Source organism: Narcine bancroftii, chromosome 2 (genome assembly GCF_036971445.1).
Source record: "Narcine bancroftii isolate sNarBan1 chromosome 2, sNarBan1.hap1, whole genome shotgun sequence".
Taxonomy (NCBI): domain Eukaryota; kingdom Metazoa; phylum Chordata; class Chondrichthyes; order Torpediniformes; family Narcinidae; genus Narcine; species Narcine bancroftii.
The window spans coordinates 331,451,584-331,472,571 of record NC_091470.1 but is presented as its reverse complement, the minus strand read 5'-3'; the positions used below and the strand labels follow the sequence as shown (position 1 = coordinate 331,472,571).

The 20,988-nt window shown below is 39.7% G+C and overlaps 1 protein-coding gene across 12 annotated transcripts in view; it reads left to right on the top strand.

Annotated features, from left to right (window-relative positions):
* Positions 1–20,988, top strand: part of LOC138755671 (microtubule-associated protein 4-like) — a 275,424-nt gene that overhangs the window by 175,899 nt on the left and 78,537 nt on the right. For 9 of the 12 annotated variants that reach the window (XM_069922064.1, XM_069922074.1, XM_069922063.1 and 6 more), the window contains 5 exons: positions 2,124–2,240; positions 5,362–5,484; positions 6,622–6,732; positions 7,330–7,449; positions 13,217–15,787. In XM_069922064.1, the coding sequence (XP_069778165.1) occupies positions 2,124–2,240; positions 5,362–5,484; positions 6,622–6,732; positions 7,330–7,449; positions 13,217–15,787 (3,042 nt within the window). The remainder of the gene's footprint in view (positions 1–2,123; positions 2,241–5,361; positions 5,485–6,621; positions 6,733–7,329; positions 7,450–13,216; positions 15,788–20,988) is intronic. The other 3 variants (XM_069922071.1, XM_069922073.1, XM_069922076.1) reach the window with 3 other exon arrangements.

The following is a 20,988-nucleotide window of genomic DNA, read 5'->3' as shown; positions in this document are numbered from 1 at the left end:
CGTGGTTGAGGCGGGATCATTGGTTACATTTAAGGAAAGACTGAATAGTTACATGGATAGGAGGGGACTAGAGGGGTGTGGACCGGGTGCTGGTCAGTGGGACTAGGAGGGTGGGGATTTGCTACGGCATGGACTAGTAGGGCCGAACTGGCCTGTTCTGTGCTGTAAGTGGTTATATGGTTATATATGGTTACCTCTGAATGTGCGGAGGCGGTCTAGCCGCATAATCCAACCCTTCTCTGAGAGGATAATCTCTGCAGCGCAGCTCCACCGATCAATCTGAATTGGCAGTTGCGCTAGGCTGCTGTTTGGGGACCCGTGACCTATCTCCCCATTCTCCCCTCTCCCTCCAAGTCGGGTGGTGGGGAGCCCTTGGGGCAGTTGAGGTAGCGGGGCAGCGGGAGCAGTTAGTGCAGCAAGGACCAACGGGGCAGTGGGAGCAGTCAGGGCAGCAGGGACCATCAGGGGGCAGCCAGCGCTGGCTGGGACAGCCACACCAGGCTGCTTTGGTCTTCGAGGGCTCTCTCTGCAGCTCAAAATGTGGCAGAGCAATGGATTTCTTCCCTACCCATAAACCCCATGCAGCTGGAACTGTTCTGGGAACCATAGAGCGGTTTCAGCTTCGTGAGGGATTATGGGTAGGGAAGACGGACATTTCTCTGCCGCGTGTTGATGATGGTGGTGCTACAGCTCCAGTCGGCCCACCTCCACGGGGATGGGGAGGGCTCTACGAGGTGCCTTTCCTTTGAAAGGGACGCTGGAGCAGCCTTTTTGGGCTGCAGTTTGAAATGGTAATTTCAAGATTTCAGATCCGCCCCTTAGCTGGTCTCCAGATGGAGGCCCGATCTGAAATGGCCTTATGTGAGGTGCTGCTTCAAGAAGGTAGCCAACATCATAATGAACCCCCATTGCCTTATTTATAATCTCTTCTTACTGCTACATTTGAGCAGAAGGTACAGAAACTTGAAAACCAACACCTCAAAAATTGTTTCTTTCCAACAGCTGTCAGACTCTTGAACCTCCCCTTGCTACACCAACCAGACACTGCTCTAACAGCACAAAATGACTGACTGCACTATTAGAAGTCACTTTTTTTTGCACTGATTACTGTAAATATTTATTATTTATCACCTCTTTTAATTTAGTTTACTATTATAGTTTTTCTTTACAAGTACCAGTTCAGGTCTATCAAGTAAAATTTTTGGTGAATATTGTACAATTTTACATAAACATTGTCATTATTAATTGTGATCAGCTTCAACCAAGATTCTGGCACTCAGCTGGGACATCAGTTGGAAATTGGTATGCTAACATGCATTTTGTTGGTATGTGTGCAAAAACCAGAGCACCTGGAAGAAACCCATGCAGTTGGGGAGAATGTGCAAATTTGATATATACAGCTCTGATTAAACCTGGGCCTTGTGCATATTACTTTCCAAACCTAAATAACACATTGAAGGACTTTGGAAAACAAAGCATAGTTGATTAAAGAGAATAATTTGCAAGAGTTTTGAGGAGATGGTTGATATGAAGTTGAGAAAGGCAGGGACAGAGGGAAGGAACTATTAGCTATAACTGACCATATTGATCAGTAACATAAGATGGTCAACTTGATGAAAAAGAAGTTATGTAGCGGCGGCTACACTGCTCCTGCAATAACACACGCAACCAGACGGGTTGAGCTCAGTGACCAGACTAGTTTATTGCAGGCTGCTGGGCTGCACTTATACTCCCAGCCCAGACCTGGCTGAGAACTCCGCTGGAGGGCGCTGAAATCATCCGGGTGTCACATGGGTCCCCAAACGTGGGTTTCTGAGCCCCGAGCTGGAAGGAAGGGAAACCCCCGACGGCGCCATTTTGGGCGGCTGCCCCACTGCGTGGCTTACAAGCGGGATCAGTTCACCTGCTTTGTGGTGAGCCGCCACAGTTAGAACATTTCTAGATGTTAATGGCATCTAGGTATAAACTTAAATGAGTGGGAAAACACTTCTGATGATACCTCATTCTTCAGGTCTTACACCAAAGTGATAGTTCAAATTAAGATAATTTGAAGAGAAGGTTGAACACCCAAATGAAGCATGCTGATGTTTGTAAAATAAAATGTTTGTTGTTTTTTTTTGTAGGCACTATAGAAAGGTGTGATGCTGGTCATCTGGTGAAATTTGAACCTATGCTGTCTTCGGCACATGAAATGTCTTTCCAAGAATTGCAACACCTAAATTCTCCAACTGAAGTTGCAGGTAGGCACCGTGACAAGAGCACGAAAATGACCTTACATTGCTATTATATCTACTTTTGATTTCGTGCATGAAGCTCCAAATTATTTTGAATACCAAAGCTGGATTTGTTTAGTCAGATTCAATCAGACAGATTCAGGGATATTTTGTAAAATGCTGAATGGCAAATCAGTATTTGATTTTGTACCTAACACAAGTTTATTGCAATATAAATGCTTATGGTACAGGAAGTAACATATTGGCACAGATTGAAAATCAGCTGGCTAACAGCAAATAAATAGAAGAAACAGTTACAAGGATGATTTGCCATTCGTCAAGATTATAAATAGATCAATAACATTTACTTGCACTGTGCCTGTATCTCTCAAGTCTCTTAATATTTAATACTAAACAAGCCATTCTGAATCACTTCTGATTTTTATTTCAAATGAACACAATGACTGAGCTTCCACAGGCCTGTGGGATAGAGAAGGTCAATGTTTCACAATTTTTTGCAAAAGATGTGTGATTTCAATCCTGCACATCTTATCTGTTTTGACACTGTAAGCCCTAGTACTATGTTCCTAACTTAGAGACATCATCCTTCCTGGCCTGTTGAGTCATGTAGAATTTAGTAAGTTTCAATCTATCTAATTCTTCTGAATGGTAGAGAATACAAGGCTACTCCACACAATATTTCTGTATGCAGAAGTTCTGCCATCCCTGAAATTAGTCCAGTGAATCTTGGCTACATCTCCTCTAAGGCAATTAATCTTTTTTAGATAAAGTGAGCAAAACTGCACACTGTGCAGCCTCATCAAGGTGCTCTGTAGAGTCTCACCAGAATTCTCCAAGGTTCAGTGGAATCTCGATGTCCTCATGTATGGTTGCAGAAGACTGGCATGTAGGTCAGGAGATTATTAGAAAATTAAAATAATCTTATTATTTTATTATTTCAAGGAAATTGAGTACAAAAGTAGAGAGTTTATACAATACAATTCCAATTATCCAAAATGGTCGAGCCTATGCCAGAAAAATTATTTTTTCAGATAACTGGTCATTTTTTAAAAATAGCCCAGTAGCAACAGAAAATCACTTGTAACGATGTTTTAACAAGAAGAAAAAGCTTTTTATGCATTAAAATAGTGTTTAATTCTCACCAAGAAAATATGTTGGTCACCGCCGATCATTGACACTTCACCACCGAGGTCCTGCTCCTGCCCAAGGGCCCCGGGGTCCCTGATCCTGCCAGGAGGCTGCTCTCCTTGATGAGGCTGGGACAAGAGATACTTTCGACCGCTTGTGGCTGAGAGGTAGTGGCATACAATTTGAGAGGGAGAGTTGGAGAAAAAAGTCAATGGGGAAGGTAAAGAGGAAATGGAAAGAGAGAGGGGAGGGAGTTACCTGAAACAAGGACATTTGTCGTTCTAATTTCACGTCAAGTTATTTTTTTCAATCTGTGAGGTCAGTTTGGCACTGGAAAAAAATTCAGATAAAAGAGGATTTCTGATTTGCTTCAGATATCCTCATTTATCCAGAATTTAAATTTTTTCGGATAAATGAGAACTTCTGAGAATTCGATTTCAGATAATCAGAGTTGTACTGTACTTTTTTTTCTTTTGATTCCAAGGGTTCATGTTGCATTGGATCCTTCTTGGTTCATCCTTCCCCTTATGTTAACCATGCAATTCCCATGACAATTTTAACCTTTGAGTCTGCAAATAAAGTCGAGCCTTGGGTCTTGCTGCTGTGGCTGTCCCATGAAGCGGAATGACATATGGCATGTGGCATTTAGACCTCTGGTGGTGGATTCTGCTCTATTCCTGGACTGATCTAATGGTCTTTTGAAAGGTTATTCCTGTGAAAAGACTTATTTAACTCTAAATATCTCTGGTAATCTGAAATGTTTAAAAATATTTTAAATAGATTTTTTAAAAATTAGAAAATGTTTCCTTGAAATGCATTTAAAAATGCATTAAAAAGATTAACATGATTTCAGAATAAACGAGTGACACCATTCAGATTGATGGTGTCACTTCACATTTGCAGTCCTGGGATGGCCTAGAGACTGCTATGCCTCATCTCAGCACAACTGAACTCCATCTCTGGACTTGGTGGTGAATCCAGCAGCAAAGCAAAAAATTGGATGGGTTAAGTCAGGTTGTATGGTGTCAGATTAACAATCTTTCTCTCAATGACAACAATACCTAGGAGCATATTGTGGATTTTAGGAAGGGGAGGCCAAGGGACCATGCACTGGTGACACATCGAAGCAGTGGCGAAGAAGGGGCAACAATTCCTCTATTTTCTAAGAAGTCTGAGGAGATTTGGCATGCCATTGAATACCCTATCAAATTTCTACAGATGGGCTGTGGAAAGTATATTGACTGGCTGCATCACAGCCTAATTTATAATTCAAGTGTCCAAGAAAGCAAAAGGCTGGAGAAGGGAGCAAGCATAGCCAGGCTCTGACCTCCCATCCATTGAATACATCTGTGTGAGGCACTGCCTCACAAAGGCAGTCAACGTCATAAAGTACCCCTATCACCTTGAACCTCCCTTTACTACCCTAGTCATGAATTGCTCTGGCACAACAAAAAGAGTTGTCTGCTCTATTGAAATGCCACTTTTTTTTCTTGCACTATTGCAACAGTGAATATTTAATATTCATCTCTTTTATATTTATTATCTCTTTCTGTGCGGTAATTTAATGTATACATTAAGAGTTAGCTTTTTTTAAATAATTACCTGTTTGGATGCATAAAATAAGAACTTCAGCGAATATGCACATTGTGCTTATGTCGATGACAATAAATTCATTTTTATTATTCAATACGTTCCTGGTTTGTGCGTTGCAAGGCATGAGTATAAAAGTTGGGAAGATGCTCTCCAGATGTTGTGGCAAGTTGGCAGTTCTGTCTGGATAATCAGCATTGTCTCATACTTTCTAAACTATGAATGAATCAGCATTTTCTTAACATTTGACATTTCCTCCTCACTTTGGTGTTCTGCATCTCCATATTTAAAAGTTAGGAAAATGGGAGAGTTTTATGAAAACTAAATTTTATGTATGTGAGATGCATGTTTCTAATGATACTGTCACCCAATTTTAATAAAACAAAATTCTTCCCACAACATCTTGCAGAAGATCCAACATTTGAACGAAGGGGAAGCCCAGAATTAATTCCACTTTCTTCTGAAGAAATGGCTTCTCAGGAAGGAGAAATTCAGGAAGGAGAAATGCTTGATACTACACTTAAAACCAGAGGTATAAAGAGGGAAAAAATTGGAGTGGACTGAACATTTACTCAGCTTACTCAGATGTTTCTAAGTTTTCTACCTTCCCTTGCAAAAGTTAGATCCTTCTTTTCTCCACATTTCATAGCTGCTATCTCAGACTTCAATTGTTCCACCTTGGACCTTTTTCCTGTCACGTTATTCTGTCTTAACATCATCTTGGCTCAGATGGAGCACACATCTTTTTCATTATTTTAAGCCTCTGATTTCTCTCTTTCCTGCTGTGTTTATTTTCTTTTTGAGCTTTTTTATATACATTCTTTAAAACCCAAATCTAATTTTAACCTTGCTAACAAATCTGAAAGTTTCTTCAAACATATATCTTTGCCATCTAGACAATACCCTTGTGGAGATTTTTTTTTAAATCTTGCAGCTAGTCTGCAAACTATATTCTACTTTAATTGCAACCTTGCTTGTCTATCTATTGATGAGTATTGCAATATACAATGCTTTGCTTTTGTTTAATATGTTTATTTTTATGAGATCAAGAAAGAATGTTAAACCCATTTCTCATGTCTGATATAGGTGTTTTCCAAAGGAGCTTAGTCCACAACTTTGCTGACCTTTGGGTGAAAATGTCCCACCTGTTTGCATTTAATGGCTCTCTTATTCTTTGCCAGAGTGAACTGTGTTGTTCAGTTACCTTTTTGAATTTTCCGGTATATTGTGCAAAATGGACATTTGGAGTTTGGGAGGTTCTCTGATTTGCCTCACCTTCCCAAAGATAATGAAGTTGACTGGGTCTTGACTTCAGTGCATAAGCAACTCAGCACCACTTTTCTAAGTGGCTGTTCCTGTAAGAACTTGCTTTAAGTTTCAAGTCAGTGGATTATCCAGTCTCTCTTTGCTGCATATATACAGAAATATTCCTGCAAGCTTACTGACAGTGGGTGAAGTGGGAATATGACCTTTTTTGAAAGAAATGGCCTTTTGGAAATGTGGAAGGTTGGTTGCATTGAATCTTAACCACTGAAGATTGACTAAGGACTTAATTCTGGAATTGCATTGAATTGCTTAGTGTTTCCTGATACAGTTCTGGAGAATGTTCTTTTGCAGTCACATTTTACTTTTTATCTTTGACTTACAAATTTATGCTGTGCTTGTGCAGATTCCATGGCTGCAGTTACAGCACCCGTAGCATTTGAAGAAGACCTTTGCGTAAATCAGGAGGAAATAAGGAATGGCAGTATGACACTTTTACCAGCAGAGGTGGAATCCAGTAGGTTACTGACATCCTTTTTGGAGCACTTCTTGTTTTGGGTGAAGATCTTTAGGAGACTTGTAGAAGACTTTAGAGAGAACCAGATACTGTTAGCTACATGGTGATGAAGTTTCAAGGATTTGTGAAGCTAGTTTATATGACTCATGGAACTCTGATTTCTGACTGAGTAACAGAGGGGAAGTTATGATTTCAGCATTTCTTTGTGAAAGGCATTAGAATGCTCTGCAATGCATAATAAGTTGCAGAAATATGCTACTTTTTAAAAAAAAATTATTGATAAGTGATTACTGAACACTCACTGACGTTTGGCAATATATTTTACATTTTCAGAGAGTTATTGGAGAGTGGCTTACTTTGTCATGAAGACGATTGAGGCAGTGATCATATTATTAAGAGAATAGTAGAAATATTTAAAGTAAAGGAAAGTACAGGGTTGGGACAAACATGCTAGGCTGAATGGCTTTGTGCTGTAAGCACTTTCACTTTTAAATACTAACACTAATTTAGTAAATCTGTAACTTTAATTTTTCTGTTGAATGATTTGAACATAAATGGTTTGTGGAGATCTGTTTTGAATCTCTGTTTTGTTTGTAGTTACAGAACTTGAAGGAAATTTGATTGCCGAAGTAAAGCCATTGGAACAAAACTTGGTAAGGGCTGAATTGCCACTGGCGCCAGCTCAGGAGTGCATGGAGTCCACACAGAAAATAGAAGGTAGGGAAGGAAATTTAACATTCAGCATTACCTAAACATAGTTGTCAATGTGATTATGAGACCTAAACATCAGAAAGGCCTTGGTTCAATGCCATGTTAATGCTGAGCTGTGTAAAAACCAAGGAGAATAGCAATTAAAATTGCAGATTATCTCTGTATCCCTGTGAAAGAATACGATGATGGAGGAATGGCTGGGTGGAAAGGAATTATCCAATCCATGTACCTGCTATTATTAGAAAAAGAGTAGACCCTGCATTTGGATGTGATTGTAATGTTACTAACATTGTCTAAAAGACATTATTGTCTTTATCGTTAGTGAACTACTAACTAGCAAAGCTTGTTTGTCTTTGGCAGAAAGAGCTAATGTTTGGAAGGAATAAGAAAAGTAAGATATTAGCCTGCTTTCTTCTTGGCTCATTAAGGAGTGTTGCACAAAGATTAATGAAAATTGCCCCTGGAAGAAAACAGCCCCACATTAAAACAGTGCAAATAAAACAGTACATTTCAATTTGTTTTAATTTCTATGTGCTTTTCCTAATGTATCTATGGGGATTAAGTTCACTATTACGTTATGACACATTAATTGCAATGATACTAACTCAGTAATTCAAATCCTACCATGATAAACGTGAGAATAAACTTTAGGACTGTCTTGCCTTAAAAAAAAATTGACTGCCAAAACTGTGACATCTCTGCTTATATCTTTTAAAGATAAAAGCATTTCACCTTATTCTATTCTGGCCTGCATGCAACTGTAGATATGCAAAAGGTGACTGATTCCAATTTTTTCAGGGAATCAACAGTGGCTTTACCAGCATTCCTTGTCCAAACATTTGTTTGTGTTTTTCTTTAGCTCAGGTAGAGTTGCATAACACTTTCTCTAGATTTTTTATATAAACAACCTCCAAACAAATCTGCTCCCAAATGAAAGGTTGAGCTGAATTTGGGTTTGGGTTGGCTATAGTTATAATACAGGGCTGATTCCCTGTATTTCCTGAACTAGCTACTGTCAAGACCAGGTTGCAGGTATAGATATCGGATAGGACAGATGAAGCATAACTGATATCTAGTATAAGTAAATTCAGAAGATATGTGAACAATGGCTACATAGGGAGAGTATTGTAAAGTCTTCTCTATAGGCATTTTCAGGTGATCAAAATACCCTGATGTAAAGCCTCATATTCTACCCCTATGTGGCTGAGGTGCCTCCGAGGCTCACTTTCCAACCCTCCTCCGAGAGGGATAATCGCCGGAGCACTGAAGTCCCCCTAGGCACCTGAAAGCGGCTACTAAGGGGATGATGATCAGCTGACATCCCACGCTGGCAGCCCCAGCGCTGATGTCCCGCGCCAGCCGCCCCAATCTGACATCCCGAAGGGACAGGAGCCAGAGTGTGCTCCGAGGCGCCTCCCATGCAGCTGTCCCTTTCAGGTGGCCAGCGCTGCACTTTTAGCACTGCCACCTGAATGACCATTCCACAGGTCTGAATCCGCTTCTGCAGGCACATTCTTGGCAGAGAATGCACCTGAAAGCGGCTTATTTGTGATGATCTTCACTGGAACCTAACCTTTCAGACAATAATGAGAATATTATTAGGGAGTGGAAGGAGGTTAAAAAACCGTGTAGTATAGTAATTTGATGTTATTTGTTGTGCCAAAGAATGCTGGTGGAAGGATACAATTTTTTTTGTATTATAAGCTTTGCCATATGAAGGGCTATTTCATGATAGTGACTGGGCAGAGAATAGTAGTGGACAGAAAGTATTCTGCCTAGTGGTGGGTGACTAGTGGCGTTCTACAGGGATCTGTTTTGGAACCCCTGCTGTTCGTGATTTTTCTAAATAACTTCGTTGAAGAAGTGGTAGGATAGGTCAGTAAGTTTGCAGATGATTACAAAGGTTGAAGGAGTTGTGGATAGTACTGAAGGTTTTCATAGGTTACAAATGGAAATAGGATGCAGAGTTGGGCAGAAAAATTGCAGATAGAGTTCAATCGAGATAAGTGTGAGGTGATGCATTTTGGAAGGTCAAACCAGAAGGTCGAGTACATGGTTAATGGTCAGATATTTAAGTGTTGAGAAATAGAGAGACCTTTGGGTCCAAATCCATACGTCTCTCAAGGTTGCCATGCAGGTTGATTGGATAGGTAAGAAGGCCTATGGGATGCTGGGCTTCATTAATAGGGGGATTGAGTTAAGAATTGAGAGGTCATGTTGCAACCCTATAAATCTCCTGTGAGACTACACTATTGTGTTTGGTTCTGTTCACCTCATTATAAAAAGGATGTGGAAACTATGGAGAAGGTGCAGAGGAGATTTACCAGGGTGTTGCCTGGATTGGAAAACAAGTCTTATGAGGCAAGGTTAGCAGAGCTGGGACTTTTCTCTTTGGAGCATAGAAGGATGAGAGGAGACTTAATAGAGATCTACAAAATTCTGAGATGCATAGATAAGGTAAACAGCCAGCGCCTTTTTCTCAAGGTGGGAATAGCAAATACCAGGCGACATCTCTACAAAGTGAAGGGAGGAAAGTTTAGAGGAGTAAGTTTTTTTTACACAGAGTTGTGCCTGGAATGCCTTGCCAGGAGTGGTGGTGGTGGTGGAGTTGAAATATTAGGGGTATTTAAGAGACTTAGATAGGCACATGGATGAAAGAAAAGTAGAGGGGTTACGAGGTCAGAAGGGTTTAGGTATTTTTCTTTTGGAATATATAGATCGGCATAACATTGTGAGTCAAAGGGCCGGTACTGTGCTGTAATGTTCTATTGCAATATCACTAGAAGGGAGACTGAATGACAGCAATATCATGTACAATTTGAAGTCAGTGGCAAGAGTGCATATGCCAGGGGTGCAGTGCTGCTGGAGGTCACTGGAGCGGTACTCCAGCACCCCATTGGGCTGCTTCATGGCCTCTCCAGCACCCTATTGGGCTGCTTCAGGGCCTCTCCGACACCTCATGAGCCTGCTCAGAGCGTCAGCGGCTCAATGCGGGATCAGTGGCCATCTTCGTTATCCTTAATACCCCATGAGGCTGAAACCGCTCTGCCAGTGCCAGGGAAGCATGCATGCCTGTCGTGGCTCCCCACTCCCCCCACTGAGTGCTATTTTCTATTCTAGACATGCTTGTTTCTTCCATAACCAGTCATCCTGTTAATTATACAAAGCCAAACACAGCATGGGGGGCCACTAAGGCCAGGTCTCACAAGTCCTCCTTGTTGCTGTATTTGGCGAACTCCGGCACCAAAAAAATTTGCACTGCACCCCTGGCGACTGCTGAGTGTTATTAAGGAATTGACTGTCATGTTGGACTTGAAATTTGAATGACTTAGATGATTGCCCCACTTTCAAAATACCAAGTTCACAGCTTGTGAATGTCTTAATATAAATTGTATCGTCCTTTATTTGGTATTAATAGGATGCTAAGGAAATGAGCGGATGTCAAGGGTAATTTGTTTTCTTTCAATTGACTAAAAACATTATTTTTGTCCATTTATAAAATTGGAGGAAGTGAAAATGTAGGCTTGGTTCCAGATTTAACATTTTTGTATTGCCTGCCCCTCCTTTCCCTGAATGGTTTGTAGGTTTGTTGCATCCTGTTATGATACTCAGCTGTGAACAAATGGAAAGGACCAATGACCAAAAACATGTAAACAGTGCATTTGGCTGAATCAGTTATTTGCTTATTTAATTTCCCCATTTCCCTTGTGCATGTTTGAAGGAATCTGCTCATAAATGTCTTCATAGCTTTGTCTTAACCACTAATTCTGGAATTTTACACGGCTTTAAATATTTGTCGTTTCTCTAGATCTGTGTCCCTAAAACTTTATCGTTTACAGTACAACTCCAATTATCCGAAATGGTCAGGACCGGGCATTTATGTTGGATAAATGTCTTTTTCAGAGAACTGGACATTTTTTTAAAAACAGCCCAATAGCAACAGCAAATCACTTGTATCAATGTTTAAATAACAATAAACATCATGGAAAGGCTTTTTATGCATTAAAATAATGTTTAATTCTCACCAAAAAATTGCTGGCCGCTGCCAATCCCCAACACATCCCCACAGCTGCCGCTGATCCCTGGGAGGTTTTCTGGGCCAGTGAAACACTCACTGGTAAGTCTGTGGGCTCCTGTCTCCCTGGTCATCGGAGCTCCTGATGCCCAAGTCCTGCTCCGTGTCCTCCCCTAGGCCTACTGCACAAGCACACTGGGAGTCTGGTGTGCGTGTGTGGTAGTAGGCTGAGGGGAGGGTTCGGAGTTGGCGTCGGAGCTCCGGTGTGCTGGGAATAGGAAGGAGGAAGGAAGGAATGCCACTGAGCCCGAGGTCCTGCTCCTGCCCAGGAGGCTTCTCTCCTTGATGACACCATGACAAGGGATTCTTCCAACCACTTGAGGCTGGGAGACAGTGGCACACAGATTGAGAGGGAGAGTTGGATAGAAAAGGTAATAGGGGAAGGTAAAGAAGAAATGGAGAAAGAGAGGGGAGGAGTTACTTGAAATGAGGACGATCATTATTCTAATTTCATGTTGAGTGAATTTTTTTTTCAACCTGTGAGGTCAATTCGGTTCTGAAAAAATTTTGGATAAATGAGTACTTTAGAGAATCCAAATTTAGATAATCAGAGTCGTACTGCATCTGCAACCATTTCTAATAAACTTGGAAGAGTTTGCTGCTACCTCTCCTGTCATACTTACTCCTAATTTTAAATATTCATTTATAAAGTTCATAATTTCATTTGCTTAATTAAGGCTTTCCCTCCATTCCAGTAGTATAACTACACAGTAATAATTCTATAATTAATTGAGGAATAAGAATGAATTTAACCATGTCTGTATATAAAAACAAAATAACAAGATCATCACAGTGTTACAGGATGGGTTAAATAGTGGCAAATAACATGCATATCACTGTAAGATTACATAAGAACCCCCTTCTTTAGAGAGAGTAATTAACATCCCTTTACATTCTAAAATATTGCTACTGGCAAATGCCCTATATCGTTATCCTGGGCTTGTCACTAGCCAGAAGCTGAGAATAGCTAAGATACAATGGCTACAAGACTGGATTAGAAGCTATGAAGACTGTGGAAGTGATTGGTTTCCTGATTTTCTAAACTTCTCTGCCATCTCTAGGCATTTGAGAAGTATGTTGAAATAACTCCAGGTTGACTGCAGAGACTTGTCCTCTTGAGCGAAAAAATCAACAGTGGTTTCCAGATGTGAGGCTGGTTCCTGAAGGAAAATGGACCTTGAAGTAGTGTCACTGCCTTGCCTGAACCTGTTTAAACTTAAGTTTGAATTAGTAGATCAGTTTAGAATAAATCTTGCATGTTGTGATTTATTGCTTACCGTTAACATAATTTGTAATTGCAAGCTGCATTTACACTTCTTCCAAGTAGCTAATCTATTCAAATGTTAGGAACCATTACAGCAGTAAACACCCCTTTCTTCAGCAGGTATCCAGAGATAGGAGCACAAACCCTAGTTTATCTCAGCTCACTATTGAGTTCAGTGATTTGGACCATGAAGTTATCATGATGAAATTAATAATACACTGCATGGCAAGAATGGAACTTGGGCCTTACTGATATGACTTCATGATATCAAAATCAGTAGTTCTACCTTCTGTTTTGACACACTGTATTTCTTTTAAAGATTGGTGTCACAAATGTGTAAACATATAGAATATGAAAATGAACTGCTGAATACATTTGTATCTTGAGTTGATAATCATAATATTGTATTTAGCTGCTATTTTTCCCTTGTGTAGAAGTATTGGGTGTGCCATTCACTAGCCTGACTCAAGTTGAAACATCTTTCCACCCTGTAGACTACAGTCATCCATCTTTGAGTAGTGGTGGCATATTGGATGATCATTTAGTTTCAAACATGATGAAGACAGAGGTCGCATTTGTTGCTCAACTGCAAACTCCAATAAACAACTCGCTGAGCACCCTGCAGCAGGAGAACTTCAGCCATGCAACTGAACCTCCTGCGTTCACAGAACCATTCCCACCCACGTGCAGAAACATTGACTTTCCAATGGGCTCTGTGGTACTTACCAGCACCACCACAACCAAGGTTGCCCCAATTTCAGAAGTTTCACCTTTGGAACATGCCCCTGTGAAAAATAAGTTTGCAGATGAAGTAAGAGAAACCACACAAGTCAAAGATTCCCATGTAGTAAAAATAGCTGGGGAAAAGAAAAAGAAAAAGAAAAAGCGTTCACATCAAAAGGCATCTCAGCCTGTAGCAGATGTACCAGCTAAAGGTAAAGATGTTCATCGAATTATTTCTGATCAGCGAATAGAAGAACTGCCTGCTGGAGTGATACAAGAGCACAGAGAAATTTTGTTGAACACTGAGAGGTCATGTAAGGAGACATCAAGAATGAAGGAAAAAGCACACCATGTGGATAATGCATCAAGACAAAATGGTGCTTGGGCAACAGGAAATGCTGGGGATAAAATGGCTTGTGCTCCATTGCAGAATACTAAAACATCTTCAGAGGATCATAAACCAGCAGTAGTAACGAGTCAGAGAGGTGATGTAGTTTCCTCAGAGAACATATCACAGGTGGAGTTGATTTCAAAGGCTGAATGGACTGAGCACCCTTTGGATTCATGGAGCAAGGAGGTTACTTCCTCCAAGCCTCTCCAAACATGTGAGGTAGAAGAGGTAGTACAGCCTTATTTAGAACCACAGAGTGGTGAAATTTCTTCCTGCAAGTCTGAGGTAAACAAGTTAGCAATTACTTCTCTGGATCTTGGGGAGCTAGAACATGCTCCCCCTGAGCCAAAGAAAGTGCCTGAAATAAAGGAGATTGATGTGTCAACTCAAGAACATGTAAATCCAAAATCTGCTCCTTCTGTACCAAAGGGGACATCTGGAGTGAATGAAATAGCAGAGACTCTTCTAGAAAATAAGAGTAGGAAAATTGATGTCCCTGAGTCTCAGGAACCCCCAGAAATGGAAGAAGTGGAACAGATCCATCTAAAATTTGGAGATGGAATAAACACTTCCCCAGGGTTGCAACAATCATCTGAGGTAAAAGAAATGGCAGAGACCCCAAATGAAAATATATGTAGAGAAACTACTTCTCTCGAAAGGAAGGAAGCCCCTCAGGTAAAGGACATGGCAAGCCCTTGTGTAGAAAACTTTGCTGAACAAAATGCTCCTCTTCAGTTAGAACACATATCTGAAGTGAAGGAGATGATGGAGAACTCTCCAAAACTTGTTAGTACAAATGTTGCTCCCCCTGCATCTGAAGTGAATGATATAGCAGAGATCCCTCTTCGTCACACAAGTAGAGAAATAGGTAGCCTTGACTCTCAACAAACGCCTGTAGTGAAGGAGATGGCAGAGATACTTATAGAAAATGTAGATACTCCCTCTGTACTAAATGAATTGCCTGAAATGGAAGTAGATGAGCATTCTCTTGGACATTCTTTTGAACAAATTGCTGAACAAACTATTCCCTACCAGACAACAGAGGCATCAGTAGTGACAAAGCTAGCCGAAATCCCTTTGAATAGTCTGTACAGAGAGACAGTCAGCCTTGAACCAGAGCAAAAGTCAGAAGTGAAGGAGATAACACAGAGCCCTCTGCAATATGTAGGTCAAGAAATGGGCTCTGTTGAGTTAAAGCAAACTGAGATGAAGGAAGTAGTGGAGAATCCTCTGACAAGTGAAATAGGTGACCTTGAGTTACAGAGAACATCAGAGGTAATAGATAAGACAGAGGCCCATCTAGAAGATATGAATACAGAAACTCAGCTTGATTTATACCATGCTTCTACAGTGAAGCAGGTAGTGGGTAGTCCATTAGACCATTGCAGTGGTGAACTTACTTCCACTGAATTGCAACAGAAATCTGAGACAAAAGAACATGTTGAGAGTCCATTGGAATATTGGAACAGTGAAACTGCTTCCCCTGAATTGCCACAAAGTCCTGAGGTAAATGAAATGGTAGAGAGTCCTCTAGAATGTCAAACTGAGGTCAGACTCTCTAAGTGCAGTGACCAAGTCGCACCCCTATCACTGAAGCATGAAGCATCAAAACATCCGGGTGATAATGAGAAAAGTCCAAAATCACCATTGAGAAAAGGAGGTGCAAAAATCCTCCAAAAGCATGGATTCGCTAAAGCACAGAAAGAAACTGGTGCAAAAATATCCCCTGAGCAGCATAAGGCCTTAAAATCCTCAGCACAACCAAAGATTTCGAAGGCCCTGAATCAACGACGGGGAGATGGTGATGATCCTCTGAAACCAAAGGAATTTGGAAATGTTCATCCACAATCTGATCAGAGGCATCTGGATGAAGGTTCTCGTCAAGATGAAGGTGTGTTCCAAGAGCACTTTTCCCTTCCATCTTCTCCCTCTCCCACTCCTCTCCCTAGCTTCAACTTACAAAATCTTGTCATCAGAGTTTCAAACTGACTGTAATGACACAGCATGATATTTTTCTTTGGTTTACTAAAGTGCCCTTCATTTTGCATGCATTATCTCTTTTGACCTTGTAATAATCCATGGCTTACTAACCACAAAGGTTCTATTCGTTGAAATTAGCAACTTGTGTTTACTGGGTCTCTTAATAACCTACAGCATGGGTGTTGATTGGTTTAAAAGTGATTTTGATTCTTATCTTGTGATGCTAAGTTCATATTTACATTGATTTGAGGGGAGTGGCAGAAGAGAAGATTAAAAATGGTAAGTGCCTTGCTAGATAACTGAATGTTATACACTTGTTTGTTGAAATCTGGAAATTGACTCACCTTCCAAAACATAAAGTTGTTCAGAACATTATGGAATACAGTGGTTGTCTACAAAAATACAGTAATATTTACATGCTACACAATCAAGAATTCCTGAAGTAACACAAACTGGTACAGTAATACCTTGGTCAGTCAGCATTTGGGCTTTGCCAAAGGTTTTCCCCCTTAGAAAGTGCACTTCCTTTTAATCAAAATGAACACAATTTTTAGATAAGCTTTCTTTGTTCACTAATTTTTTTCTTATTTGCGATGTCATTTTCATGATCAGTAAATTTATGGATGACATCAAAATCAGTGTTGTAGTGGACAGTGAGTACGGATTGCAAACTAGATCAGTCAGAAAAAATGGACCAAAAAGTACCAAATAGATGTAACTTTGACACGTGTATGTGTTGGAATTTGGTAAATCAACCAAGGTAGGACTTGCACAGAGAATGGCAAGGTTTTAGGGAATATTTTGGAACAGTGATAACTAGTATATGTGCATAATTCCATGAAAATGGCTTTTCAGATGAGTAGCGTGGTGAAGAACACATTTGCCATGCTGCCCTTCATTGGGCGGCGTATTAAGTACAAAAGTTGGAACCTTATGATTCAGCTATGATGGGACCACACTTGGAATACTGTGTGCAGTTCTACTTGTTTGGCTATAGCAAGGACATCAATAAGTTGGAAGGCCTGCAGGGGTGATTCACCAGGATGTTGCCAGAACTGGAGGGTTTCCATCAAATTAAAGGTTGGATAGACTGGGAATTCTCCATCTTTTTCCCAGGATGGATCATTCAAGAACTAGAGAGAATAGGCTTTAGATGGGAGAGGAAATATTTGAGAAGAACCTGAAGGGCATCTTTTTCACTGCCAAGGTAGTTTATTCCTGGAACAAACTTCCAGGGAAGCTATAGAACCTGATACAATTACAGAGTTCAGAAGATATTTGGTCAGATGTATGGATGGGAAGGATTTGGAAGGATATAGATAAAATGCAGGTAAATAGGACTAGTCATTGTGGACAAGTTGAACTGATGGGCCTCTTCCCTGCTATGTGACACAATCATGGATTATCATTTTAAATATATGACTGATTGATGGGAAGGAACTGAAAGAAATTTGAAATGTTTGAGATTTTTTTGTGATAACATTGGGTGAAATGTTTTAATCAGGACCAAGGGGTTGGAAAAAGGAACAGATTTCATTTTAGAATGGTTTAACAACTAAATAACATTGGCATAACAATTGGATGATGGCCTGGTGTGCTTTCTCTAATTCATAGTTGGCATCTGGAGAAACTATTATCAATCATCTTTGATAAAGTGAAAACAGTTCAATTTGTGAAAATTAAAGCAATTTAGACTGATTTCCTTGTCAGATTTTAATAGATACAGAACATTTATTCATACAAAGTTCTGCTAAGTTACTGAATACACAAAAATTGAAAGAAACTGCATGTGAATCATGAAATTCAGCATGTGAAAATATGCTAATCTTGATAGATTAGTTATTTGAAATGTAAGGAGATGATTTGCTGAAAGCTGCTCTTTGCAGATTTTTTTTGTTTTTCTGAAAAGTTCAGTGATGTCAGTTCTTTATTCTCTGCAATGTGATTCACTGCTATTTGTGCCATCCACAATGTTCTGAATGTTAAGATGCTCTGTTTATATTCAAGTAGCAAATGAGCAGATGGATCACTGTGTTTGCTGTTCACAGTCAGCCTTTCATTGTTTATGTAACTTTATAAGATCAGAGAGAATTGTATGCAGAATTTATATTTTGGTGATCATGAACTTTAAAATATTTCTATATAAACCAAGGCTGAATTTTGAAGTGCAGGGAGCAAGCAGTTGAAACCAATTTCTGGAAAAAAAAGCATTTGGTATCTTTTGTAATTTTACACAATCTGGTATTGATAATTATCTTCTATTATGGTGAAATGTCAGGAAATATTGACTGATTATTAAGACTAATTATTAAGACATATAGCACCTTCATGAATTTACACCAATAGAGTCATACTGACCATCAACACATGCTGCTTGCTTTGTCTCCTACTCCAGCCATTCTCAATGGGGGACCTATTTTCCCCCACCGCCGCTCCGTGGGGTCTACAGCACGTTTACCTTGTTTTCTTATCGTGTCACATAACATAAATTTTTTATGTTTTTTTTATGTAGTTAGTAAGAGAGAAGAAACCAAAACTTGACTGGTTCACAGGAAAGGGGGCCAATAAACTTTGAGCAGAATCCTGGGTGGGGAGGGGGGTCATAGACAAAAGAAAAGTGAGAATGGCTGCCCTACTCTACCCTCTGTGCACTCATGATTGTGTAGCCATGTTTGGCTCCAACTTGCTCTACAAATTTGCTAACGAAACCAATGTGGTGGGCCCAATAACTGAAATAATGAGTCAGAATAGAGAATGGAGATGGAGAATCTGGATGGGTGGTACCAGAACCACAATTTTGCACTCAGTGTCACCAAGATTAAGAAGCTTTACGGACCAGAGGTGGAAAAGGTTAGTACCTTCAAATTCCTAGGAGTCATTACTTAAAAAGATTTCTCCTGGAGCCAGCACATCAAGGCAACTGTGAAGAAGGCACACCAATACCTCTACTTTCTGAGAGATTTGTCATATACTCTATCACACTTCTATAGATACAGTGTGAAAATTATACTGGCTTGTGCATTAAAGCAAGTTTTGGGAATTTGACTGCCCAGGAATGCAGAAGGCTCCAGAAAATAACAAATATGTAGCAGGTTAATCACAGGATCTGACTTCCCATGCATTGAATACATCTCTGTGAGGTGCTGCCTCACAAAGGTAGCCAACAACATGAAGAACCCCTGTCACCCTGGTCACAACCTCTTCTCACTGCTATCTTTGGGCAGAAGGTACAGAAACCTAAAAACCAACACCTCAAGATCCAAGAACACTTTCTTTCCAACAGCTATCAGCCTCTTGTTACACTAATTATGGAGTGCGCTGACAAATTGTGTGCACTATTGAAAAGTCACATTTTTTGCACTAGGATAATTGAATACTTTTTATCTATCTCGTCTTTTGTATTTATTGTCTTTTTTCAATTCAATTAAACATAATGTCTTTTAAGTTTTTTCTCTATAAATAACTGTTCAGCTGAATCAAGTAAGAACTTAGGTGCATCTAAATTGTACAGTGTATATGACAATAAACTTTTTTCATTATCACTGTAATGTAGATAAAATTGGTCAGATTGTATTAGTTTTCCTTCTAATTTTTCTCAATCATTGGATGTATTGAAGCCAAATAAAGATTTCACATTCAAAAAAAATTATGTAGACATGCACTACTTTGAAATCCTGTTTTCTCTTGACCCTCTTTCATTCATGTGACACCGTACGATATGGGCACTGCTGGCCAGAATAATATACAGTATATTTCCATTTCTAATTGAGAGAGTGGTGGTAAGATGCCTATTATACAGGTGGCCTCTGTGTTATAGTGGGGTGAGGGGTGGAGGGGAGGGAAAGTCTATAGCATTGAAAGAAAATGGGCCGCATCATGATTTTCCATAATGTGAAGTTACATCATCTGTGCATGTGTCAAGAGCACAAGTTGAGGGGACAGATTCCACGAGAGTGAATTTTATTCCATATCTCAAATTTTTGGAATCTTATTTATGATAACACAAGGGCGAATTTCCATAACCTGTACGGCTATAATGAGGGTGCCATCTGTTTTATAGTTAATTTGGTAAAGATTCATCCACAGTGTTAATAGGATATTCCAATATTCAGAACTATAAACACTGAAAAAAGAACCTCAGGGTTGTACAGTATGTAATGTCATGCATGTACTCTGACGATAAATCTGAATCTGTTATCTGAAAGTGTTAATATATTTCTAGATTAGTATACAACGTCACTTGGAAAGGAATAAGCGAATGAATGACAATATTTCCATGAACCTTCTAAGCAAGCGTGATTGTAGATTTGGCAGATTATTTGAAATCTTCATAACTTGCATTTTATGATGCTTGCTGCAGCATTTGTACACCTGTGATGGAGGGAATTAATATTTAGGGTGGAGAACTTTAAGTCAGACAAGCAAAAAGCTTTGTTAAGGAATCAACTTTTTTTTGGTTGTAAAAAGAGTGAATGAAATGTAATTTACATGATAACAATGTAATTTAATTGTGACCAAGCTGACAGGCCTCTGGTGAAAGTACTTAATTATGGGAGTTGTGTCTCTCTCAAAGTACAGAACAGTGTTACATTGAGGCAAATAAATACCATCACTATGGTAACATTGTGTTACACAGTGAGTGAATTCAGATTGTTTTAAAAGGAAAAAGCATTTAAAGTGGGTGATAAATGGTTTTTGGCTTTACCTGAAAAAATTGCAAGTTTTATACATTACCCTTTCAGGCTTTAGCTTGATGGAGTAATCTTGTAAATGAAATAATTAATTGCCACCTTCATTTGGATTTTTAAAAATAAATTTACAATGATCCATGTGTCAAGAACAAGCTACTTTAAAATTTAAAAAAATCAGGTACTGCTATGCAGTTAATGAACAGAATCTTGCCAATCTTGATAGCCTTTATCACTTTCATAACTGGGCCTCAGCTGGTGGCACAACAGTGAGATGACCGGACTAGAAACTGAGAGATCTATACCAAAAACCAGGGACCCAAAGCTCACATCAGATGTGCCAGTTGCATTTAATTTCAATCTGGAATTTAGACATTTGGAAACATCACTGTTCTCAGTATTGACCACAAACACTGGATTATCA